The 27,432-nt window shown below is 37.9% G+C and overlaps 1 protein-coding gene across 9 annotated transcripts in view; it reads right to left on the bottom strand.

The window, feature by feature from the left end:
* Positions 1 to 27,432, bottom strand: part of FBXW11 (F-box and WD repeat domain containing 11) — a 102,119-nt gene that overhangs the window by 52,567 nt on the left and 22,120 nt on the right. For 6 of the 9 annotated variants that reach the window (XM_033096145.1, XM_033096142.1, XM_033096150.1 and 3 more), the window contains one exon: positions 11,529 to 11,630. The exons of the other annotated variants lie outside the window; for them this stretch is intronic. In XM_033096145.1, the coding sequence (XP_032952036.1) occupies positions 11,529 to 11,630 (102 nt within the window). The remainder of the gene's footprint in view (positions 1 to 11,528; positions 11,631 to 27,432) is intronic. 9 annotated transcript variants of the gene reach the window in all.

Below are 27,432 nucleotides of genomic sequence, written 5' to 3' on the forward strand. Positions count from 1 at the left end.
CATCCAATAGGAAGGCACTGGCTGGCACAGTTGTTATGTGTTCAAAATGTCTCTAGAGTTCTTTTTCTTGGCCAAGTGTATCCAGTAGCGTGAGATCTTTTAGTAGGCCATGCCTTAGCTGACTCAACATATACTCCAATTGCTCAGACAGGAGAGCTGCCATTTGTAAAGAATTTAGAATATACTATGGAATCACATAGAAACAGCCTGTTAAACTTTTTCAAAATAATAACTAGTTCAATCCTACTGAGGGTACAATGAGATGCAAACCCTCTTGAAAACAATTCGACAAGATACATATAGTTATCTCCTAGAAATATATCCTAAGTAATTCAAAATGAAGGCAAAGATTTATACACAAAGACGTGATTAGTTTTTTAATAATTCAAAATGAAGATTCTAAGCACTCAGAAAAATGAATAATGGGATGTTCATGAAATACATTATATAGTACTTTCAAATTATGTTATGAGAAATTTTTAGCAGCAGAGAAACATTAACTCATCCTGAATAAACGCACAAAGCACATAAAGTAAAATAAAGCATACAAAATTACAGTTGACCCTTAAATAATGCAGGTGTTAGGGGAGCTGACCAGTTCAAAGTCCATGTATAACTTTTGACTCCTCACAAAAACTTTGTTGTCTCTCAGTATCCGCGGGGCGACTGGTTCCAGGACCAAAATCCAAGGATGCGTGATACCTGTACAGAAAATGGTGGAGAGCAATGCACACAGTTGACCCTCCACACACAGACTCCAAACCGTGGATCAAAACCAGTATTTACTGAAAAAAATCTCATGTATAAGTGGACCTGTGCAGGTCAAGTCCATGTTGTTCAAGGGTCAACTCTGTGTGTGCGCGTGTTTATGTGCACGTGTGTGTGTACTCAACTACGTAAAACATGCATAGATTAAAAACCAAAAGTATGCCAAAATATTGAGTGGCACTCCCTAAATTGAAGATTATTTCTCATTTTTCTTTCCACTTTATCCCAACATTCTACAGTATGCGTGCACTGCATAATCAGAAAAGAGAATGTTTTTAAGCAAAATAAAAATACAAGCTGGTCTTCAAAGCAAAATTAATTTTTACTCAAGGTACTCTTTCAACTCACACGAATACTTGGATTCAAAGAACTCAGAATAAGTAGTTCTGGTTGTGACAGCGAACACCACTGCACCATGTACTCCTAACAAAGCGTGGAAACAGCCATTCCTCCACATTCCAGTTTATTTATTATGTTTACTCAGGAACTACTCTAGAAAACGGGTGTATTTACCATGCAGTGAACAACATGACCCTCTTTCTCATGGAACTTGGATTCTGCCAAGGGAGAAAGACAACAGACAGGAAGGAAAAAACAAAAATGGAATATAATTTCAGGCAGAGCTAAATGCTATGAAGAAAAAATAAAGCAGAGTGAAAAAAACAGAGCAAGAAGCAGGAAGCTAGTCTAGATTGGGGGGTCAGAGACACTCTCTAAAGAAGAGATCTGACTGTGTAAGCTACTGATATAAAAACATAAATAGCATTCCTGTTGCGTAATTGCCCTAAGATTTAAAAAACTCTGTTTACAACTTCTCATAGAGATAATCATCTCTACGAGAATAGTTGCTACTTTAAGAGGAGGTAAGGTATATTGGAATACAGAGACTAGATTTAAATCCAGGCTTTGCCACTCAGTACATGTGTTCCCTTAGGCAAGTCACAAGCTCTCTCTCTATCTCTCTATGAATCTGAATTTTCTCATGTATAAAACAGACATAATAGCAACTAGGTTATAAAGTTGTTCATAGACTTAAGAACCATAAGGTATGGAAAAGAACTTAGTAATTGTATCTGGCATAAGCGCTCATTAACTGAGTTCTCTACGTGCGTACGGTTCTTCCACAAAATGAGTGCTATACGCTGAAGGAGAACCACTGCAAGTATTTCGTTACCACAAGTAGACACACATCATATTTTTATCATCAGACCATATCAGAGACTCCAAAGTCCAAATCATTTCTATCTAAATGCTTGTTAGATGTTGGTGATATAAATGATACTGGCTTGCCAAGATTGATAGCATTTTTACTAATGTTACACTCACCTTTAAACTCGACTTGGTCATGAACTGCCTCCTTTTCCATTTTGTATCCCTAACTCCAAAGTTTGGTTTCTCCTCAGTCGACAGTTCTGATGATTAATTTTATATGTCAACTTGGCCGTGCTAATGGTAGTCAGTTTGGTCAAGCACTAGCCTAGGTGTTGCTGTGAGGGTATTTTGTAGGTGTGATCACATTATCATCAGTAGACTCTGAGTAAAGCACATTAACTTCTATAACGTAAGTGGGCCTCACCCAATAAGCTAAAAGCCTTGAGAGCAAAGATTCCGCCTCAAGACTACAACAGAGAAATCCTACCTGAGCTTCTAGCCTATTGACTTGCCCCAAATTTCAAACTAGCCAGTCCCCAGAATCACGTGAGCCAATGCTCTAAAATATCTATCTACTATTGGCTCTGTTTCTCCGGAGGACTCTGACTAATAACACTGATCAACCTTAGAATTGGTCTCCTTGCTTCCTCTCTTCAGTCTATTACCATGTTTCCCCGAAAATGAGACCTAGTCGGACAACCAGCTCTAATGCGTCTTTTGGAGCAAAAATTGATGTAAGACCCAGTCTTATTTTACTATAATATACGACCAGGTATAACATAACATAACATAACGTAACATAACATAACATAACATAATATAATAAATATAATACAATATATAATAAATATATTATAATGTAATACCAGGCCTTATATTAATTTTTGCTCCAAAAGACACATTAGAGCTGATTGTCCAGCTAGGTCTTATTTTCAGGGAAACATGGTATCTACATAGCAGCCACAGATCTTGTTAACATGTTAGTCGGGTAAATTGTTCCTCTGGTCAAAATTCCCTAACGACTTTGCATCTCATGCAGAATTGAAGCCCCAAACTTTGGAGTGCCCTATTCTTCCTTTCTCACCACAGCACTTATTACTACCTAACATATTAGGTGTTTTACTCATTTTATTCTTTGTTCTTTCCTATGTTTTCCAGTTTTCCACACTGGGTATTTATTTCTATTATAATCATATATTGCTGAGGATAAATAATGTAAATTAGAATAACCTTTTTGATTGATGTTTGGTCAAAGTTTAAAAACCTTAAGAAAGTTCGTATCTTTTGATTCAGAACTTTTCCAATGACTAACACAACCTAAGGAATTAATTGTAAGTATCACTAAAATGTACTGATGTTAATGCCTATCCATAAGAAACTAACTAAATTATTGTATACTCAGATAATAAAGTCTACAGTTATTAAAAATGTAGACCTAAGTTTACCAACATGAACCATATTGGTAAAAATTGGCTTATAATTCCGTATATAGAGTATAAGCCTATATATAAACAAACAAAAATACATACAAATATTTATACAGAAATAAAATATCAAGAAGTAAAAATAAAGAAGGGATACTAAAATAAACTGAGATTATGGCTGAATGGTTAATTTCTTCTCTATACTTCCTTACTATCTAAAATTTTTATAAGGAAAAAGTGTTACACTCATAAACAAAACTATAAATCAATAGACATATATAAAAACCAGCATTTTCCCAAGCAACATAACAAACATTGGTACCCTGTTTCTGCGAAAATAAGACCTAGCCGGACAATCAGCTCTAACGCGTCTTTTGGAGCAAAAATTAATATAAGATCCTATCTTATTTTACTATCATATAAGACGGGATTTTATATGATATAAGATCAGGTCTTATATTAATTTGAGGTGTATCACACTTGTTGAAAATGTATTGGGTTGGTGCAAAAGTAATTGCGGTTTAAAAGGTTAAAAATAATTGCAAAAATCACAATTACTTTTGCACCAACCTAATAAAAAGACATCTTCTAATGTGGTCTGAATCCCATTTACCCGCTTCTCTATTTTCGAATTACACTGACTGTTAAACCTTATCTGTCATATGTACTGTTTTGGAAACCATAAATAAGAACTGGTAGTAAAACCAGTTTTTAGTTTTAATTTTCCCAAAGCAGAGCTGCTCTGCCTTAGGAAATACATGTGATTTCCTGAGTGCTGGTATTATATGTCAGGCATTGTACTAGCATCAGAACTCAACAAAATATGAATTTACTTGATCACCAATTCACCCTGTTTGCAGAAAATTTGACATGGAAATGATTTAACTTTTTTTTCCAATTCATAATAAAAACAGAGAAAAATCACTTTTAGAAAAATGTTCAAATGAATCTTCTTGTTTTACACTGAACTTTCAAAGCCTGTCATCATTAACGAGACACTTTGAAACTAGCCTCGCAATGCATTTAAAAGACAGTATGAGACAGCATGGGGATCACGGCGTACAGAGGTTGATGACTGATGATGATACTGGGGAAATCAAGACTAGCCATAGCTGGAAAGAGACCCCAGGGAGTGGGCATCACTGGATACAAGGAAGTGAAACAGGAGCACATGATTTCAAATCAATGGGAAAAACCTAGATCAGTGAATGGTACACAGAAAAGAGACCGGCTGTTTAGAAAGAAGCGGATCTCTAACTCAGAGCACATACCAATATAAATTACAGATAAACGGAAGGAAGTAAATGCAAAACATAGACCTGTAAACCACTAGAGGAATGGTAAAGGAAAGGAATAAGTATGACAACATAAAAAGTAAACATGTCTGTCAAAACTTTCTTCAAGGCAAAACACATTATAAACAAAATGAAAAGCAAATGTCAAACGGGGGGAAACATTTACAATAAGTTACTATATTTAATATATAAAGAATCCCTACAAATCAGATTTAAAAAAATAAAGCCATCAACAGACAAATGAAGAAAAGGTATGAAAATACAGCTCATAAAACAAGAACTAGAAATGGCCAATAAATAAATATGTATATTCCATCTCACTAGCAAGCAAATGGTGTAATGTACATTACAACATTATTTTTACATTTTCATCCATCAAAATGGCAAAGAAATACAAGATTAAAACATCCAATGCCATCTAGGGCATATGGAAAGGGACTCTGCTCCACTGCTTTTAGGAGTATAATTTGACCCAGCCTCTCAAAAGTGCTATTTAGCAACCTAAAGTATTTTAATGTGCACAGCCTTTTACCTAAGGAAATAAGCACAGAAGTATACAAAGACTTAGGTCCAATAATGTTCTATTCAACATACTAACTTAAAATGTTTCAAAACTTGAAAGCCATCTTTATACAGAAGGGAGGGCTTCTTCAATATCAGTAATATATCTATCAAATGGAATATTATGCAGTGATTTAAAATGATAGAAAGTCTTAATTCATCATGTTAATATTTGTCACTTTTTATTATTGGTTTAGTTTCAAACAAGTGTAGGCTATTTTTAATATTTTAAAAGTAAAATTTAAACATTTTTAAATAAACGATATCCAGAGCTTATAGAAATGACTGGACTATAAACTGGGTTATACCCTCCAAAAAAACAATGTAACTATACCTATCAAAATAAAGCATTGCCCACTTTGTGATATATCACTGAGGTACACACTTAAGATTTCTGCATTTTTCTATACATGTTGTAATTCAAAAAATTAAAAACAAAAACTGTATTCCTTTCCCTCACCCCCACCACCTCTACCATCTACCAATAATAAAAGTACCATTGGTGAAAGAGCTAGACTTTATAAATCTGGGGACATGTCTGCCATATAATGTTAGGTAAATAAAGAAAGTAAAGCTGCAGTGTGGTTTTCTAGGGTGAGCCCATTTTCCCTAATAAAAAAAGGGGATCCCTATAATTGTAGAGTTACATATCCTATGAACAAAGAAAACAAATATGCAACAGTAGACAACTAACTGTTACCACCTATTGGGGGAGATGAGAGATGATTCAACTTGCCTGTATACAGATAACAATGAATAATACAACAATGATATTCTTTGACCAAGCACTGTACTTCTAAGAATTTATTCTAAGAATTTAATCATGGAAGCCTAAAGATACATTCAATGATATTAATAAAGTGTTATGATTTAAAAAAAAAAAAACACACAAAAAACCCATAGCCTAAAGTTCCTTCAATAGGAAACTGGCTATATTTTAAACAAATGATAAAGCCATGTGACAGAATACTATTGTAGCTATAAAACAGTAGGGTTATATATGCTGATATGGAAAGATGATCAATGCATATTAATTGAAAATTTCATTAATTGAAAAACAATATGTGTAATATGGTTCTTTTTTTTTTTTTTAGCTCTTGTCTAAAAGAATAATGGGAAACTGGTACGTGAGAACTCTGGCAAGTACGACCTGGGGCCAAAGGAGACTTCACATGTCTTTTATAACCTTCAGTACCAGTTGGATTATTTTAAATTCTTTGAACCTTGTTTAAATGCTGACATAAAACAGTGATGTGTCAAACTCCTTTTTTATTTAAGCCATCTTAGATTTGCTTTAAAATGCCCCAGAAAAAACAAAGTTGGAGAAGAAAGTTGAACTAAAATTGCATAATTTTAAAAATTGCTCAAGGTTGAGTTGAATGTTTTTCTTCATCTGTGTGTGTTTGAAATTTTTCATACTAGAAAGATTTTATGTAAAAAGTTCTCTGCGAGCCCTGCTAAGTAAAACAGATAAATGCTGAGCTATTCTGGGCGAGGCAGAAGCAAGAGGGGCAGGATGCCAAGCCCTCTCTAGTGACTCTGGAGTCAACTCTGGGGTTCTATGGAGTATTTAAAACACCACTGTTATAATCATTATCATCACCATAATAACAGAGAAAACCTGCACAATTTGATGGATTCCTCCCTGCCCAACAGGCAGAAAGAAGACAGACCCTAAAATAGCAAAAATGTCTCTCTAAGTGGTGATGAGTGGTGAGATTACCAATGGATTACTTTGGGGGGGGGCATTGTATTTTGTAAAATTTCTTATAGAGAAAAAATGCTTTTTTAATGTTCACAAAGTACTATGGACTCTACCACTGAACAACCCAACAGGTTACTCCAAGCCCTAAGTTATTAACACCCGGGTGCAATAGGATAATCAACAAGAAATGAGAACTCTTCAATGGTCGTTAGAAAAGAGACAAAGGCAGTGAGTTGGAACAGTCATGTCTGACCTAAAGGAGACAGGCCCTGAACAAAAGGAGATTATCTGACAGTAGGGACCATATCAATCATACGCACAGTCTTTTTTCTTATCCTTACCCCCCTGGAATTGAAGACTGTAGGACTGGAATTCCTTCTGGAATAGGGAACCAGGAGCAAGCAATGAAAGAAATGGATTTTCTTCCCCTCAACAGTAGGCAATCAGTAAGAGAGATGGCTGTTATCTGCATCTACAAAACCCTGGAGGTAGATAAAAACCACCTCCATTTTTAAGGATGAGGAAACTGAGGTTTGGGAAAGTAAAGTAACTTGCCTACTGTTACAGAGCTATGAAACAGCAGGCACAAGACAAGAATTGAAGTTTGTATGCACCGCAACCAGGATTCTTTCTACCAAGCTACCTCCCTGCTCTAAAAAATAGCCTCTTATGTTGGTATCTCTGATAAGTTCCAACACCAGAGTTCTCAAACCGCTGCGGCTCACTGTACATACCGAAAGTAAGAAAAGAAACTGGAAAGGCAGCTGTCAAGAAGTTGTATCACTGCCCAGCACTATTCCACCGGAGCTAGGCAGAAGGCACTAAAACCTTACTCACATGATCCGCTGTCATTCCAAGTAGCCAGTCCTACCTACCGTCTAAAAAAAAACTTATTAACACTCTCCCCAGTGGAGAGCTTGAAGATGGCATTCCCAAGAAATTGGTCGGCCAGTACACGGAACCTCTGCATTCGGGTACGGTAGCGTTAAGCTTTTAACACTAAAAATATAAAGGAATTTGTTTCAACCTAAAAATGGCAGTTGCCAAATTAATGTCACTACAGCATGGTGACAAAAATCACTGGCTTTGCAGTTATCCAGACCTCGGTTCATTACCCAGCTCTGCCACTTAAATAAAAGTGTAAACTTAGGCAAGTCAATTCAACTTCACACACACAAAAAAAAGGCATGACAGATAACTTCTCCATAAAGGATTAAATGAGATAACTTTGTGCCTAGAGCCCGACATACGGAAGGTAGAAAATAAATGATAAACACTATTAATGTTTTTATTACTTTTGTGCCATAGGAGATTTGGAGTCCTAGCAAATTCTCTATGTGGTCTGAATTCTTGATTATCTGATGTAACCATCAACCAGCTGAATCTAGATATCTGAACCAACTGAAATATTATTCAGTTCAGCTTCGTTCACAGATATCGATACTCCAGTTGAACTATTCTGAAAAATACTAAGGGTTATCCTCGTTTAAATTCATTCACATTTTTTTAAAAGCATACATAGGTTTGGCTAACGTCAGAGTGTTCTCTCTCTCTCTCTCTCTCTCTCTCTCTCTCTCTCTCTCTCTCTCTCCATATGTGGTTCAATCTGGATTTTTGTTCAAAAGGTCTGATTATTACAATCGGCTCCTTGAGAGCAGGAACAGGTCTGTATATGCCCAGCACCAGTATAGGCCTGGTACATACCACATGCTCAGTAAAGTCATGGAATTAAATCTGCAGAAAAGACATTCACTGGCTTTAAGATTCAGCGGGCTCATTTTGGCAAAAGGACTGCAATTTTTTCCCCCCTACAGATATCTGGCAGGTATTTCTTTATTTATTTTCAAATAAATAATGACTATACAAGCTATATACCAGATATTAATAGTAAAGTTTTCACAAACAAAACTAAGATGGAAAACTCTAGAAATAGTAGCATTGCAGTATAAAGGAAAGAAAACCAATTTTGGAATCAGGCAAATCTGGGTTTCAAATGTCAATTACACCACTTCAGAGCTATGTAAGTATTAATCACACATATCATCTCTGAGAGACTCAGTTTCCACAGCTGAAAAATGGGGTAAGAACACCCACCTGACCTGATTATCAAGAAACTCACATATATGTGAAGTACCAAGCACAGCTGGTGGTGAGTGATTTTTATTTTTTTAACAGTTTTATTGGAAGTAAATGATTTTTACTTCTTAAGGTTTTTCCCTTCTCACAAATGGTCAAAACTAGGGGGACTGCATTATGCCTAAAGGTACCTACACGTTTACTCCTGCTTTTCAGGAAATACATTCATTCAGCCACGTGGAGAGGCGAACTGCCTAAGGTCACAACTGTCCAAGGGTCCAATGGGATCATTGTACGGGGACCTTTCCCGCAGCTCAGGAGCCCAAGCGAAGCCAACCAGGCTTTTCAGGGAGCCTGATCCTGTCATCTGGGGCCCGCTTACAATGGGCTTGCTGAGAGGCGGGCAATATCAAGCAAGAGTCATCTTTGGGATAAACCAAAGAGGCAGCACAGACGCAACAGGCATTTTTGGAAAGCTCAAACCCAAATTAAGTCATTAAATTTTAGCACAGGTTGGAGCCTGGAGGTAGAGAGGAGGAACACTGGTGTTGAAATAATACGTACAACCTGTAAGAGAAGAGGGCTCATTAATACACGTTCATTTTCCATTCACAAATGGAACTACACAGTGATGATACGCTCCTTCCAACCTGCTGAGTACGTACGTCACTTTACTGTGCTGTGTTCTCAACTATACACTGAAGAAAATAAAAACCTAAGCAAACAAAATCCCTCTACACCTCGATAAACATTTGCTCCATTCACATTTCAGTGCCTTTCATTCAGTATTTCACCTTATGTCAAGGTCCAGTCAAGACAAAGTTTCTATTTTCTCTCTTAAATTATTTTCCCTGGGAGAGATGAGTCAAAAACGAACCTTGAACACATTTGGGTTTCCATTTTCAGATAGGTAGGAGCCCACACTTCCTCCCACTCACCCCACCTCAAGAATTCACAATACTGTTACAGAAATACATTGAACGATGCCTTCCATTGGTCAATTATTGTTAACTGAATGCAATAAAAAGAATCTGCACTTGCAGACCTCAGTGACAACTATAGTTCTTCCCCACCTTAAATTTCTGGGGAGAACTGGATCAGCCCACTAAAAAGCAACGGTAACATTCAAGGAAGCCTTTTCAGAAAAATAGAGACAAATACGTGCACTATGACTATATGCAAATATCCATTGTTTAGCACCGAGGAGAGCACGTGCAAGGACGGCCACTTCAAGGCCATTTCTGTTCCAGTTACATCGCATACAGAGAAGCTGCCTTCCCAAAGATAAAATATACATGACACGGGAGCCTCCCTGCAGCCTAAGAGTTATAACCCACCTTTCTATACAGAAGCTAAGACAACTGGATCTCATACTGAATGCATTCTCTAGTTAACTGTGTTGGTGACATTCCAGCACCATTCTCTAACGTAATTTGAATCAATCACCACACCGATGCTACTCAAAATGTTTGCCACCAAGTAAATAAAAGGCACAGTTCCAATGAGAAGGAAATTGTCCTCCTTCCTGGCTCCTCAGCTCCATTTGAAGACTGTACCATGAATAGAAAGATAACCTTGAGAACAGTCACGTCACCCATGCCATCAATATCTCTCTAACTCATTTCCGGATTTTTAGCGTTTCCCTAAAACACTACAGTCTCGACAGGATGCCGGGAATTTAATCATGCTTTTTCAAGATATATCAAACTGTCTGGGATATGCAGTGATGAAAACTGAATACTGCCACTGAAACCATACTTAATTAAAGACATGCTTTCTCTAAACAGAGCTTCCCCAATAAAGCCACAATGTTTTCTGCCTTGGCACTCATAGAATCTGTCCCAGTGAGATCAGGCCAGCTGCACTCCTGCTAACAGATTTTTTTTTTTTTCTGAGCAACCCTTCCCCACCCCCCACACCCAAAAGTTTTACTTTTATCTGTGGAATTCTCTGCCGGCCCGGGGCCTGGAAAACTGGGTGGACCCAGAGGACAGGTGTCAGATCTGGCCTTTGGGAAGTGGTCCAAACTGACAGTCAGTCACTGGCAGCATAAAGCTGTGAGCTTTATAAACTTCAATTTGAGGCTTTATTCCATTAGTGCTTCTCTCCCCGCTCCCTTGTTGAAGGAGGGAGAGAAAGCAAGCCAAAAAGATGAGTTTCCAAATAGAAAAACCACCAGTTTAATTATAAAACCCTCCCAACTCAACAAAGAACTGTTAAAAGTAGCCAAATGGAAAACGTCAAGGTTTTTTGGGCACATGCACAACTGTTAAACGTGAGAATCACAACTTCGAGGTCGGGGGGAAAGAATAAAAAGCAGGAGCAGAAAAAGAGGCGCAGAACAGGGCCCAGCCGAAGACCCATCTGCTCAGAAGGGGCCCTCTGGGTACTAAACTCCGCCGTGTGGCACCCAGGCTGGAGGAAAGCAGAGGGTTACACAGAACATTTAGCAGACTTAACATTGGATTAAACACACTACTGCAAGTTTCAACACATGTTCATGGCATACGTAAAAAACACATTTACAACAAGAAAGAAGAGAGGCACCTGGAGACATCTGACACTGGGCATGCTCTGCAGGCAACTCAGTGCGCACATGCTCTCTACCAGGTTGGCGCAGCCTAGCCACAAAGACCTTGGCACAGAACACTGCAGGATGACAAAAAGGAAGGAAGAGAAGAAGCAGTTAGAGGCCGCAACAAATCACTCCTTCACACAGGCAACTTGAATGTTAGTCGGGCGGGGAGCACGCGTGGCAGTTTGGGGGTCAGGGGCGGTGGTCACAGCCGACTTACTCACACCTTGGGAGAGGCCCCACTTTCTGTCCTAGTCAAAGGTTTCTGCTGTCAGCCACTAATTCCTCTGGACACCGTGACCAGAATCAAGAGGAACAGAGAGAATGATTAAATCCCCACTAAAGGGAACTGGGAAAGTTTGGGTGCAAAACAAGATTCGTGGTGAGACTGTGCCTGTAGCTTCATAAAAGTAACAGTTTCTGGTCTCTGTCATATAATTATAATTGCCATCAATACATCACCAAGGACGTGCCAGGCGCTTTAACTGTGTTCTCTAATTCCCACACCACAGGGTAAGGAAACCGAGGCTCAGAGCTTCAGTCATTTGCAAGGACATGCAGCAGAGGGGAGGGCCAGAATTCCAAACTGTGGTTTATCTGCTATTAAAATCCACATACGTCCCACAAGACTATGATGCCTCCATTGTAAAAAGAGGCACCTGAATTTTCACTATGTGGGTAGTTTTGCACTTCCCTAAATAAAATCCCAGGAGACCTAGAGACACAAGGCAAAAGGAACAAGAAAGACAGATTGATAGATACAGGAAATAAAAAAGAGCTGATTAAAAACTTATCTGATTTTCAGTGTCATCCACATCTCTAACTTCCCAAAGGAAAAAAAAAATACCATAGTTTTCATTTTGGACTTTGTTTACAAAGTGCACTTGACATGAACAAGAATTAAACGCTTATTTAATTTACCTATTCCCGTTCTCTTTTAAAAGCTTGCTGGTTTTCGGGGAATTAAGAAAAACGGTAAACTATAAACATATGCATTATGGCTAGTATTTTAAAACCATTAGATTACTTATGGTATGCAGTAAGTACTTTTTCAGATCTAAGGTCAATTAATTTGCTACAGCAAAATCAACAATCACGCAAAAAAAAACTGAAGGTGGTGTTTGGGTTTAACCAAAATACAGACGTCTTTGACCCAAACTCATAAACTTGTTTATCCTAGCTGTAAGTAGGATGGTCAGATATCCTCATTTTCTTGGGACAGTCCAGGTTTACACTTGTTGTCCCAGCATAATTTTCACTCTCAAAAGTGTTCTGGTTTGGTAAATAAATGCTATGGTCACCCCAAGTGTAATATGGACAAAGACTGCTATGCTTGAAATCAGATAGACCTGGGTCCCTATCCAGCACCTGCCACTTGCTTAGTTACATCTCACCTATAATGTAACTAACTAGAGTACTGAGATTATTTAGAAAAGGCACTTAAAGAATACAAAACCAGAGGAATCGAATGGAATATGAAAACCAAGCCACTTTCTGGTAACAAGGAAAGGGCCATACATTTCCAATATGTGCCTTTATTCCAAAGCTCACCATAGCCAATACAGTATAAGTGTATCAATGACACTCCGGGCACACGTATTTTGTCACCCTCAACACTTTCAGAGTGCCACAAAAGATGCTGAATAAATGTCTGTATAATATAATGAAAGCAGCTGCCATTTATCAAGTTCTTTTGTATGCTAGGCAGCTGACACAGTAAACCCTCACAAAACGCTTGTAAGACAAGTATTATTTCCATTTTACAGATGAGGAAACCGAGGATCGGAAAAGGAGGGCTGGATTTGTTGAAACAGCAACTCATCCCTGGTGCAAGAGAACAAGGGCTAAGTATGGCAGATTTAGGACTAAAGTGAATCCTGTCTGGCTCTAAGCAAACTTCCCACTACAACAAACTCTCTTTATCCATAGATATCCAGCAAATGCTTATTAAAACACATCAGGATGTTATCAGAAGTAGATGGACAGAGAAAAGGCCCAGGCACAGTACATATGTGTACATAGATTACACAGATTATTTGATTTAAATAAACTCCCAACACCTCCTGAGTTCAATTTCAATTCCTTTTTGGAATCTTTGTAGCTATCCACATCATAGAATTATTCAGATCTGAGAACAGAGTTTTAAGGATTACACTTGCATTCGCAACTAACACCAAATTAACACCAAAGCTCACCTGCAAATCAATTTTGAATTATTCAGTAAAAACAGGTACCCTCTGCAAGGTTTAATAGGTATTTATTTGCCTCAAAGGGTAAAAAACATGAAAGTGTAAAGTACTGTACCCTGATTAGATTCTGCTAATAACTTGTGATCCAAAACTTAAAAACGAAAAAAAAAAAAAAAAAAACACAAATTTTCACATTCAATAAATCAAAGAATCACAGACTGTGAGAACTGGAAGACCATTTAGTGCAAACTTCCACCCCTGATTTTACAAATGAAGACATAGAAGCCCAAAGAAGAAAAGAGATGATCTCCCATGGTTTCCTAACAATCTAATCCATACTTAAAAAAATAGGGAAAACAACATAAAGAAAACTTTGAGAACTTAAGTTCTAAGAACTTAATTTCAAAATATTAACTATTTATTATAAGTTTTTAAAAGCTTGATACTGAACTTGTATATTCAGGAAGACATTTTTAAAGGACCCTTTGAAAGTCTAATTTTCAAGACTTTATCTTTGTAATATCCCTGACAGATACTGTGGATATAAAGAGTGATGCCAGTGTTTATAAAAGGTATAGAACCGCCCTACTTTCACACGCCATTACCTTGAAGCTAAGTGACCAACAGTAATGCTGAAAAAGTCTTTACTCAACAGAAAAAGTCACTCTAGGAAATACACCCATCTTTCAATAAGCAAGGCTATACTTCTGGTGTAAAGAAGGTTTCCCTCAGGTCCAATGGACCAAGAAGACGTTGATTTGATTTAAAAATAATGGATAAAAATAAAAGTTCCACATTTATCAACCTAAGAGCGTTAAAACAGAGTAACTGGTCCTTGAATTTTAAATTCAGGGACCTAGTTGGAAACCCATGTTGACTACTGTGGAATAACTAGTATCCATCATTCTTTAACTGAATAATGCAGATTTCTTCATATTGACTAAATTCACAAGACTGTTGTGTCTCTCTATCTGTCTGTCTGTCTCTATCTCTGAGCTAAGAGTCATCTAGCTTTAAACTTCTGGAACACTATCTCATTGTTAAATATATCTGAAGAACTTACCCCGATACCTTGGATATTTACCATTTTTAACGGATACTGTTGACCTACTTATTAAGCTAACAATACAAACTAAGCCTCTTTCCTTTTGAGACTTCAGCCTCCAGCTCAAGAGAAACCCAGGGAGATCGCAATGGGGATACGTAAGGGAGGCCCTTCAGGGGTAGAAAACCCCCAAGAAATGTTCGTTATAATGTCATATTTAGCTACTTGTAATGACCGGTATTCTGATTTACGACTGTTCACAGAGAACAGGAAATAATTCAGACGGGGTCTTAATATTAGCAAACACCCGACTGGACTGATTATATTTGTAGGTTCTATAGCCAAAAAAAATAACATTAGTCAATTGAACTGGCAGTATTCATTAATTTTGTCATATCCACTGTATAATCACAAACCAAAATTAGGGCCACCATGCTGAGAAACACCATGTAAGTCAGTATAGACAAGAAGAATAATAGCTTTTGACATTTTTCAAAAGCAGAAAGTTATTAAAAGAGGTAGGAGAGAAATGTCCTAGGCTGTCTTCATATTGCCATAGGAACCACAAATCAAAAGGAAAAAAACTGGTCGCAGGCACCTTGTCTTCTGATTGGCTGGCTTGAAGAATTCACAAAAGTTAACTTCGGGTCTGTTTCTAGATGGGATTATTTTGAATATCCTGCCCTGATTCCTTCTCAAAGAGGCAATTCTTCTCAAAGCTACCCGAAGAGGTATTTTATGCTAATCATCTCTCTAATGTCACCCTGATTTAGAAATATGCTTTATTATAGATTTTCTATTAATCCCACAATTTTTTTTAAACCGCTTCCCACAGAATCTTTACCAGCCTCTTCTAATTATCATCATGCTTGAGATAACCGAATTGAGTGGCTTAAATACTACTCAACAAAAAACTTATCTGAACTTTTATCTATCTGTAGGTAGAAAAGCGATTAAGACATTCTCTCCATTCTCTCTAGTCCAGGAGCTCACAGGAGGGAATCTAGAGAATGTGGTGTGTAAATGCACGCACGCGCAAACAGACTTAACCCACCCAAAGGAGGAGGATGCCTGAACTAAGCCATAAAGGATGAGTAGGAGGTAGCCAAGGGAAAAAGAGAAAGCCCTTCCAGGCAGAATAAATAGTACAAGCAAAGCCAATGAGCAAAGAAATGGCATATCCTATTTATTCAAGGATGTGCAATGAATTTAGCATCCCTCAAGTATTTAAATGGGAGATGAGGAAAGCTGAGAGAGAGGAGCCAAATTACGGTCTCCCCCATACCATTCTATTGAACTTGGGACTTCATCCTGCAGGACGACAGCTCTTACACTGTGTGCTATATAGCTCACCAGTAAACAGCCAATCCTTACCAGATGTGCAGTTCAATACTTTATCAATGTGTACAAGATCACTTTTCTGAAACTCAGCATATATCCCATTTCAACAGTATCTGTCAAAGAGATAGCAGTGGTTCATGCAACACACTGGCATGGGTGGACGTGAGGTGCTTTGACGAAGTAGGGGTAAAGCTTACCACTAAGCCAACTCAAGCCAGCATCAAAGAAAGATCCTCTGTTTACTAGAACATGTGGAGAGCGTTTGCCACATACAAGAATAGAGAGAAAAGAAGTCTGCTCAATAGTAACTCAACGATAAAGAGAGGCAGTAAGCAGCACAAAAACCATGTGTGTTTTTATAGATATTGTGAAATAAAGAGTGTCTTGAATCTTTTACTTCCTTCAAATGAGACACCAAAAACTTTAATATTCAAACCACTGCTAGAGGCAATGATGACAACTATTAAAATGTCTTAAGCAGAGGAATGACTCTTGGCAGCTGGAGTGAAGCACGTTGAAGAGACATGTGGACGGAAAAGGGCCCACGGGTTAAACCTGACACACTCAGAAGACTGAAAATAACCACATATGATGGCGTGGACATAAAAATTCCTAACTAAGGTGGGCCATGGTGGGGAAGTCACATCTTTAGCCTGTAGCTTCCTTGACAAAGGTCAGTCTCTACCTTAAGTGAGCCTGTCTATTGTCTTTTTGCATCTAGGATAACATGCCCTTGGAATGTCAGTACTCCCTTTTTCCGGACCAGAGCAGGAAACTAGAATCCCTCATTGTTATTCTTGTTACCCAATTACCATCTCTATGTGCTGTAAAAAGTGAACTATTAACTGTCCTGTACCCACCTATGTAAAATAAGTACCTGTCTCTCCAATTTACTTTTATTTAATCCCAGATATTTCCCTGCTTTGCTTTCTCCAACCCCCTTAATCTACCACCAATGGATTTCATGTAACCCTCCTCTCTTTGATTCTATGTATAAAATAAACTGCAAACCGCCATTTGTGGAGCATTTTCTCAATCCACTGAGATTTTGCTTCCTGGCAATTGTTGTCAGTTTGGGTCAAATAAACTCTTATAAGCTTTCTCTTAGGCTGGATGTTTTCTCTTCGACATTAGTGAGAAAGATAAGTCTCTTAGAGAACCTACAAATCTCTTGTTTTTGGTTTACAACCAATGCACATTTCTTTCAGATGGGCTACAAACAGTGCCTGCACTTACCTTTGGAAGCACATGTCTAAAGTCAATTTTCACACTAGTCTAGGTTCTTTTTTCCACCATGCCCTACTGACAGGATATCCAACAAAGAGCTCCATGACAATGAAATGGGGCTATCAGATACAGGAGTCAAATAAAAGATCCATTTTATGGTAACCATTTGGTGATAACATCCTCTCCACTGGGAATCTCTGTCCAGGAGTGGGGATTTGGTTCAGAAGAATCACCCAGTAGGTGGGCTCAAGCAGACCGTGTTAACTCGAGCTCTCTAAACCTAGGTGTGAAAGCTAGGGAATATACATTCGGTTTCTGTTGGTGGCTGTCCTCACCTCACAACAAATAAAGCAAACCTTAAAGTGAACCCAAATTATGGACTACCATGTTGTGTTTGAATTCTCAACACTTGTTTTGCAACAAGCAGTGGTAATGAAAACAGGGCCACAAAGCTTTTAGAAGATTCCGAACCTAGGCTTCTGCTGTTAAAATGTTTGATGGCAACCTATAAAAAATAGCAAACTCTCACCAAAATAATTTGTTTTTAAAACCAAGAATCATAATATAGTAATCAGGTTGTAAAAAAAAGTTAATTCACAATTTAAAGGCATTTTCCAAAGCCATTTAAAGAACTGAATACTGGTCCACTCACTTAATGTGTAAACGACTTTCTTGTCCTTATAATGGTTTTTATTTTAACAGAATTTGACACTAACCATGTACATGTAACTAAAAAAGTTAAAATATTTAAATTGTTAGCAACTGTATTGTAGAACTATATATTTATAGATAATACACCATAAGAGTATTTTCAAGCAAGAATATATGTTAAAGGAAGAAAGGACATAGAGAGAAGGAGGCAGTGGAAGGAGGAGAAAAAAAGGATAAGAATGAGGAAAACCGAAGTTTGCTATCTGCCAATTTATAGAGATTCAAACAAAGCAAAACAGTCGTGGAATCAGGACTCAAAGCCACAGCCCACTTTCCTTAAACCCCACTATTTAAAAGAAAACCACAACTTTTAATGTCCAATCATCCCATCATGAATGATTATCTAGGATACCAGAACCCATAAGCTAAGGAAACTCAAATGGATCTTTGCAGTTATCTTTGGTAGAGGATAATGGGTAATTTTTAAAAGATTTTTATTCATATGTATTTTCTGATTTTTCTCCTATGAACATCTAGTACTTATAGTAATATTTTAATATTACCTCCTGTAATTTTAAGTGATGCTTTATTGTATTTAATTATAGAAGTTGTTATAAGTCATAAATAGTAACTTGACAACTTAAATAAAAACAAATTTTTGTCAAGAATTAATTTCGAGTCTATCTTAAACACCTGTGGTTTAAAATGTGTTAAAATGCTGGATCCTAGAAAACTATGTTACCTAGTAACCCTCAGAAGCAGCAGTGAAGATCAAAATAACATCTTATTCCTGAGTAATTCCAGAGGGAAAAATCCTCGTCCACTTTACAACTACCACCCATGATTCAAAAAGGCTTTTCAGAGCTCTTACAGAAGCTGGAGAGGGGAAGGATTTAGATGTATGAGGGGGAAGCAGATTCTCTATTCTAAGCAGCATGACAGAGAACAGGATGTAACAAAATAATCTATTTCCGGCATAGCCACATGGGTCCTCAGTTGTACCAGGACCAGTGAGAGGTTCAGTTGCCAAAAAGGAACAGATTCCCCCAGCAAGCTCCAGGTCAGATCAGTCTGAACCCAATTCCAATGGGGTTTACCCAAGATCCACAAATCCTGAGACTGGAAAGAATTAAACACCAATTAAGTACATCTGAGCCTTTGTCAGTTAACATCTGTGGTCCAATCAGGAATGTCGTTCAGGAATAGAGGAGACCACGACACTAGAAGTTTAATCCAGTTTTCAATGAAAATGATAAACGTAAAGAAAATTTACAAAAAAGGGTAAACTGGGAGGGGGTGCAAATTGGTATTATCAGAGTGCCACCTAGGTGCCAGACATTGTACAGTTACGGTGAGCTCATTAACTCGCACACCACCTCTGGCCAGACAGGTACCTTAGTTTTACAGAGAAAGAGAGTGAGGACCACAGACATCAAATAACTCGTCAGAGGTCAGAAGTGGCAGACTTGCAGTTCTATCTGATTCCAAATCCCTACACTGTTCCCTGAAGTATACTGCCGATCATTTCATTTTTTTTTACATTAAACTCCCTAAAGCAGCAATTTCCTCTGATTTATTTTCAAACTTTATATTTGTCATTCATCTATACTGCTGATTGATATGTAATTGGTACAACCTCTTCTATGCAACCTCAATATTCAAGACTTGAAAAAAATGCATTTCGTTTGACTCAGCAATTTCATGTATAGGAAATTATACTAAGAAAAAAAAACAAAAACAAGTCCAAAAATGTAGCTCAGATATTCATCGTATTATGTCACCGCCATAATAGCAAAGGGAAAAATAACCACCAGTAGGGACTGGTTAAACAAATTACAAATTATGCAGAAGACAAAATATTACACGTCCACCAAATAAAAATCATATTCTAGAAGTAGTGTATTTATTGACCCAGACGGAAGTTTACCACATAAGAAAGTGACAATGTACTGAAAAAGTTCAAGAAACAGTATGTGAATAAAGGCTACAAATCAGGACTTACATAGTAATCCCATTTTTATTTAATACAATATAAAATACGTACAAAGTATACAGAATTAAATATAGGTGTTTTTTTTATTTGATTCTTTTGTCTACCATATTCTTTTTCAGATGCCGCTGGTATACAATTGGCAGTATTGTTTCTCAACCCTCTCTCTTCCGGGCCACCTCAAATCAGAGTAACCAGCATTTCCACAGTTACTTGGGGATCTGGTCATACACCTTGCTTGCTCCTTGATTCTAGGCCCTTCTCTCCTTCAATGAATGTGAAAAGCAGGTGGTGTTAAGACACCACCTAAATTCATTTCAATGCGTGCCTTCCAGGTAGCTAACAGGGTCCCGGGCCAGAAAACTCTTAAGTAATGGTGCTCTGTTTTATGAGGCTACTACTTCTAAATATCTGACAGTCCATACTGCATGACACCTGAAAGGACTTCCAAGTGAGAGAAGTAAAAGCTCACCTTGTTTTTTAGACATCAGCTGAGAACTGAAAGACGTCTGCTCTCGTCATCTACACCAGAGCACCTGGCTCCCCGCCTAGTCCAACTCCCCCTTCCTCACCACTGCAGCACAGGTGCTAGCTGCACCCCTTCCTAGTCCTTTACAAGTTCTCGCAAGCCAAAAAACTTCAATCAGAGAATTTCTGGACGTGTCTGTACAAGATCTGATTGCCCTATAATATACTGAGCCTACTTTCCTATAAGAGTGCAAAGTTTACCGTGTTTTTAAAGGCATGAGAACACAGTAAAAACTTGTTTCCTGATATAATGAACAGTCTCATTTCTTCTAGGAAGAGATGTCACTTTCAGGAAGATGACTTGGGAAATATTATTACATCCACCCTCAATGGGTTTGACTCAAGAGTCAGACCACATCATAATCCTATTTTAATTGTATCATTTTAAACTGAGTATTCATTAAACAGAATTCACTGAACAAGTCAGTATACTAAATGCTTCCATGGGCCACACAAGAATTCTTGAAACCGAGTATTCTCGTATTAAAACTTATTTCTGGAAATAAAGCTGTTTTTATTATGTGCCCGTTCACTAAAGGAGAAAGATGGCTAAATTCCTAAACAAGTGTAAAATATTTTTAAAGATGCAGTTGCACTGTTTCTTCAAGAGTGCTAAAACCCAACTAGTGGTATTTTAAAAATCACTTTCGAAGCTCCCATCTCATATGCTTCCTGTGTCATTATGAACTCTGAATAAGCACCTGTATCATGAAAGCTGGTCCTGCTAAAAAAACCTTTTGGATTCAAACCTTACACCATTTAAACAAGCCCTCAACTATTTTCTAAACACTGCTCATTTCTCGAATACATATTCATTTTCAGAGACCTAATCAAACCTATCCCTGAGAAACATATATTCTAAGTTGGTAGAGCCTCAAGCTTTAAAACTTTACACACACACACCCACACACACACACACACACACACAGTGGGGTGATTAGAAAACAGTGGCTATCAAAATTTTGCTTCTTTCGTAATAGTATGAAAAGAGAGCTGTCAAAGCTAACAGATATAAAGGGGCACATATTACCATCCCTTAATTAAATTTATAGTAAACCTTACACTTGCTCTACTTTCTCATTCAGTCCATTGTTCTCGTATCCTAAGCTGACCTTGTTTTCAAATAGGAAGTTGAGCGCCTCACAATCCATTGGGCTCTAAGAACAAATGAATGTGGCTCTTTCAGCCAGGGGCTCGGACTGCCGAAGGGGCTCCTGCTGCTTGCTTCGCAGCAAAAACTTCTTTGATTCCCCTCACATTGTCTGTTCCCTACAGGCAACTGGGTAAACAAATAGTTTTCTCACTGCTTGAAGCCAGAGATTTCATTAAATTCTGGAGCTGAAAGGGACCTTACAGAGCAATTTGTCCATCTTCTTAAGATGTTTTTTTAGCCCTCTAAACCTCTCACATGGTGCTTGTGGTATGTACCCCCTTGAGAGCATATAGTCTCAACAGTAGATAATCACTGCTAAACACATGTTCCGGTAAAGTCGACCTATAAGATGCAGACAACACTCTGGAACTTCTCACACAAGGAACGTATGAAGTCAGGATGTAAAGGCCCAATATAAATTTAAGAGACACTGGACTTCTTTGTCAAAAACCCCGTTCAACTCCATTGTTCTAATTTATCAATAACTTAATTTTACTTTCTCAATAACTCAGCTATAAGCAATCAGTCAAGATGTACTCCAAAGCACAGAACCCAGATATCACCATGAAAATAAGTTTTTCCTTAACGCTGAGAGAATACAGAATTGAGAGGAGGATCAGGAGACAAATCTCGTGGGGACATTTCCTGATGCATTTAAGAGAAAAACCAATCCGTAACCCACATTTCTTTTCATTGATGAGTTAAAAGTACATAGAGAAACAACAGAAACAGCCACCAAAATTGAGATGTGAGTGAGAAAGTTTGAAAGGTGACATTAATCTTACTTTGAAAATAATCAAATGCAAAAACCAAAAAATTGGCCTATAAACCATAGGAAAATTAATACATTTTCTTGTAACAATTGTGCTTTATCTTCAAATAAACTGGATATTTTATTTCCAAAATGACTTACATTTTCTAAGCAATTGGTAAGGCAATCCACCAATTTACAATATAATGTGTTCAGGCCCTTATAGTGCTTATACACAGTAGGAACTCAACAAATATTTGTTAAATTATCAAATAATTAAAACGGAAAGTCCAGAAAGTTTACACGTAGAGCAAAACCTTGATTCAGAGGCTAGAGAAAAATATGATGTTACCATTTTAAGGGGCTGATTTAATGGTGGACGCTTGTTTTGGGCCATCTGGCCTAATCACAGTGATTGATTCACAGGGAAGGAGGGCACGTCTTCTAAACTGAATCCCAGGACTTCAACGTGGAGCCTCAAGAAACGCCTTTCCCCATTGTACCTGAACATGAGGATGAAAGCCGTAGCTGCTGGTGCGATCAAGCTACCGGGGAAAGTCTGGACCTGGTACAAGAGATCTGAGGAAGAAACTGGAATCCACGTCTACCTCTGGAGTTTTCAAATTATAAAGTCCCTTTTTGGAATTAAGCCAGTTTTGAGTTGGGTTTCCTGCCACTTTCAACTGGAAAAACTGTAACCAACCGTAAATATTTAGTTCATATAAAATAGATGAAACTCAAAGAAGGTATTTGGCAAGGCCAAGATCATAAAGATACAGTATTCTGTGGAGGAAATATAAATGATTATATTTATTTTCCAATGAAGTCATTTTATTCTACTGATAAACAAAGGTATTCAAAACTAAATGTTCCAAGAATATCCCATTTGTGCTATACCACAGAGACTACAGAAAGAAAAATGTAACAGGCTAAACTAATCAAAACACCAAGACTGAGGAAAGTAAGTACCACAGAAAAAATGAGAGTTCGGATTTTCCAAAGAGCTCAAAAGCCAATACTGAGAAACCTATCCACATCGTTACAGGGACTTCATTCCAAATAAGAAATGAGACTGGTCTTACCAAGTACAAAAACCAAATAAATAAACAAATAACCTCAGAGAAAGGCATATATTTATCGTCTAAGGTTACAAAGTCCTGCGAACTGCTGCAGAAACAATACTCTTACAAGCAGAGACTAATCTTTGCCCCTCCTACATATGACAACTAATCTTATTCTAAGCGTTTTTGCATAAGTTTATCTCTGCCCTTATCATATTTTCCTACAGTTATTTTTCCTTTCATCTCCATTCTTACATATTTTGTTTTTATCTCCCTACATCATGTGTGTGGCTACAATCATTCACCTCCTTTTTCTTTTTGGAATAAAATAAGATTTAAGTATACACTAACAACAGCAAAGGTCATTAGATTACGGAACTGAAAAAAAAAAAAAAAGGAAAAAGTTAAAAAAAAAACGCTATAGAAACAATACTCTAATACTAATTGTCAATGCCCTAGCATGTGTCATCACTGTCGCTGGCAAAAATGACAGCTACATGTGTGCATTCCTGCAGCCAGGTTACTGTTTCACTATCTATCTACCATTAATAAATCGTGCCGTTTTTAACTCAGAATAATGCACATGCCTAGAAATCCTATGTTTCTTCAAAAATCACTTACTTGGAAAAGATAGAGAATATCGCAAAAATACAAAAGTACCAGAAAAGCATGGATTCTGTTTTTATTTTTTGAGACAGATACACATTGAATCTGAATCCAACAAACATCTGGATTTAGCTACCAATTTAACGAAACACAAAGGGAAACAGAATATGTAGACCTAATGAGAATATGGTCAGCAAAATCCAGAATGTGGGACATTATACCGAACAAATGACCAATCCAGTTTCTTCAATAAATACATCGCAAGAAAAAAAGATGGGAGAGGCAATTTTTATAAATTAAGAGATTTAAGAGACTGTTAACTACATGCAACGTGTGAAGCAAGTCTGGCTGATGAACTGAAAAAAAATCAACATTAAAAAAATTTATGAGGGGCCGGCCCGGTGGCTCAGGCGGTTAGAGCTCCATGCTCCTAACTCCGAAGGCAGCCGGTTCGATTCCCACATGGGCCAGTGGACTCTCAACCACGAGGTTGCCAGTTCAATTCCTTGAGTCCCGCAAGGGATGGTGGGCTCCGCCTCCAGAAACTAAAATTGAACACGGCACCTTGAGCTGAGCTGCCTCCCGGATGGCTCAGTTGGTTGGAGCGTGGGCTCTCAACCACAAGGTTGCCTGTTTCGACTGCTGCAAGGGATGGTGGGCTGCGCCCCTGCAACTAGCAACGGCAACTGGACCTGGAGCTGAGCTGCGCCTCCGCCACAACTAAGATTGAAAGGACAACTTGAAGCTGAACTAAGATTGAAAGGAAAACAACTTGACTTGGGAAAAAAAAAGTCCTGGAAGTACACACTGTTCCCCAATAAAGACCTGTTCTCCTTCCCCAATAAAATCTTTAAAAAAAAAAAAAAAATGGGCGGTGGTGAACTTTATTGGGTCTGCCACAATACTAAAAAAAAAAAAATTATGAGAAAAACAGTGGACAAATTCCAGTAGAGGGCAAGACAATATACCTAACCAGTACTCTTCAAAACTACCAAGGTCATTGAAAGAAAGAAAAAGACAGAGAGTGGGGGAGGGAAGGGAGAGACAGAGAGAGAGAGAGAGAGAGAGACAGAGAGAGAAAAGGAAGAGAGTCTGAGACACTGAAACATCCAAGAAGAGCCTAAGGACATATGACAACTAAGGGATGGGATATCCTGGAACAAAAAAAAAGATTAGGTAAAAACTGAGAATGTCTGAATAAACTATGGACTTTAGTTAAAAATAATGCATCAGTTTGGTTCATGAATTTTGACTAGTGCACCACACTCATGACAGACATTAATAGTGGTGGAGGGGCAGTTTGTTTAGGGGGACGAGGAATATGAGAATTCTGTTCAATTTTCTATAAATCTGAAACTACTGTAAAAAATAAAGTCTATTAAGTTAAAAATTATCTATGAAACAATCAGGCAAATATAAACATGACTATTTGATATTAAGGAGTTATTGTTAATTTTTTAGGTGCAATAATGGAATTGTGTGCATACTGGCCCCCGTTTAACAATCTTTTGTTTTTTAGTCCTTATCTTTTGATGGATATGTACCCAACTATTCATGGATGACAGATGAAGAAACGTAAGGGGGTAGATTAGAGCCAATGTTTCCCAAGGTTTGGTATTCAAGATGATTTTTGGTGATACATAAAGGCATTTTAATGTTTAATAGTTATATGTTTAATTTAAATACATATTATAAAAAACATATAACTAGCACATCAAATGATTCCATAAATTTTAATTTGTTAGTGTAGGTTTCCCTTATAAAAAACTATTAAGGCTAAAAACAAACAAACCCAGGCAAAGGTAGGTGCAGATTCCAGGTCCAGCGCTATGCGACCTTAAGCAGGTGAGCTACTTGAAGGGCTAGAGGTACAACACCTGCTACATCCAAAGCAAGCACCCAATAAATACTAGGTACTACATCACTGATAAAAGGCAACCTGTAACTCCAACAAAGATATTACATGCCACTGGAAAAGAACTTGGAAAATAAGTGGAACCTGGAATACGGAGGGAAGGAAGCATGAGGGCTTACAGAGGCAGGCAAGGCTCCCCTCTTTTCTTCTCAATCTCCGCAAATACTGAGAATCTGCTGCTGCCCACCTAGACTGTGGACCCTACAGCTCAGTCCTGAGCCTCTGGTTCTCTGGAGAGTCCCAAGTTGCCACCTAACACTCCTCAAACTAAGGTGACAGCTAGATGTGCAGCCTCTAAAATAATCAGAAGAGTTTCTTTTCTTACTCCAGGTGGGGATAAGAAAGAGCACAAGGCTTTGGAGAGACGGAGGGAGGGAGGGAGAATCATTGTGACCTTGAGCAAAAAAATAATTCCTTCTCCAGTCTCCATTTTCTCACATGCTAAAAGGTGGAAAACAAGCCTAGCTTTCAAGGTTACAGAGCAGGTTAAAAGGCTAGCAGATTAGGTTGGTACAAAAGTCATTGCGGTTTTTGAAATTATTTTTAACCTTTCAAACCGCAATGACTTTTGCACCAACCTAATATATCGGGCATTTAACAAGTGCTACTAGTTCCCTCCCTCCTTACTTTGGAGGGGTGACAGAAGACTGTTAAAAGGAGGTGGAATGAAATGCACAAAATCGGTAAAAAATAGCCTTTGGATTACACTGGTTTTGAACCAAAATAAAGGAGAGAGTAATTCTGGGATCAGAAAGTTTGGAAAATATTGGGAAACACATTATTAAAATGATGATTATCAAGTGAATTTCCAAGAGGAGGAGATTGTATGCAGCATTTACTAAATTTATTTCACCTAACGAAGCACTATTCACAGGATTATTAATCATTGGCACAGACAAAAAAGAAAAAGAAAGAGAATGAAGGAGTGAGGGAGAAGGAGGGGGAGAGGGAAAAGTAAAAGGAGGAAGGGAGGGAGGGAGGAGAAAACAAAAGAAAGATCAGCAGCTGACAACTTCAAACTGACAGTTGAAGTATTAGTGAGATAAGGCGCTCTGGAGAGATTAGAAGTCAATAACAGGTTTTAAAATTTAGCTTACAGGCAGAGAGGAAGAGAAGGGATGCTTTTTGATCTTCTCAAAGGAGTTTCTGATGCCAAAGCTTAATATTCAGGATCGAGTCATTTAAAATTAAAAGATGATACTGAGAAACAGAAAACACCAAGAGTTTAAGGAGTGAAGGTATTCGTTTTACAAACACATACAGACTTCTGATACACGCCGGTAATTCTCATTTGCCCTCCCAAATTTATTCCCTCATTCAACTGGGCAACTGTGTGGCCTGCAACAGCTACGTGCTGGGAATGTGCTATAAACTGAACATGACGTGACAGACGTGAACTTCGTCCCTGTGGAGATTGCT

Source organism: Rhinolophus ferrumequinum, chromosome 24 (assembly GCF_004115265.2).
Source record: "Rhinolophus ferrumequinum isolate MPI-CBG mRhiFer1 chromosome 24, mRhiFer1_v1.p, whole genome shotgun sequence".
Taxonomy (NCBI): Eukaryota; Metazoa; Chordata; class Mammalia; order Chiroptera; family Rhinolophidae; genus Rhinolophus; species Rhinolophus ferrumequinum.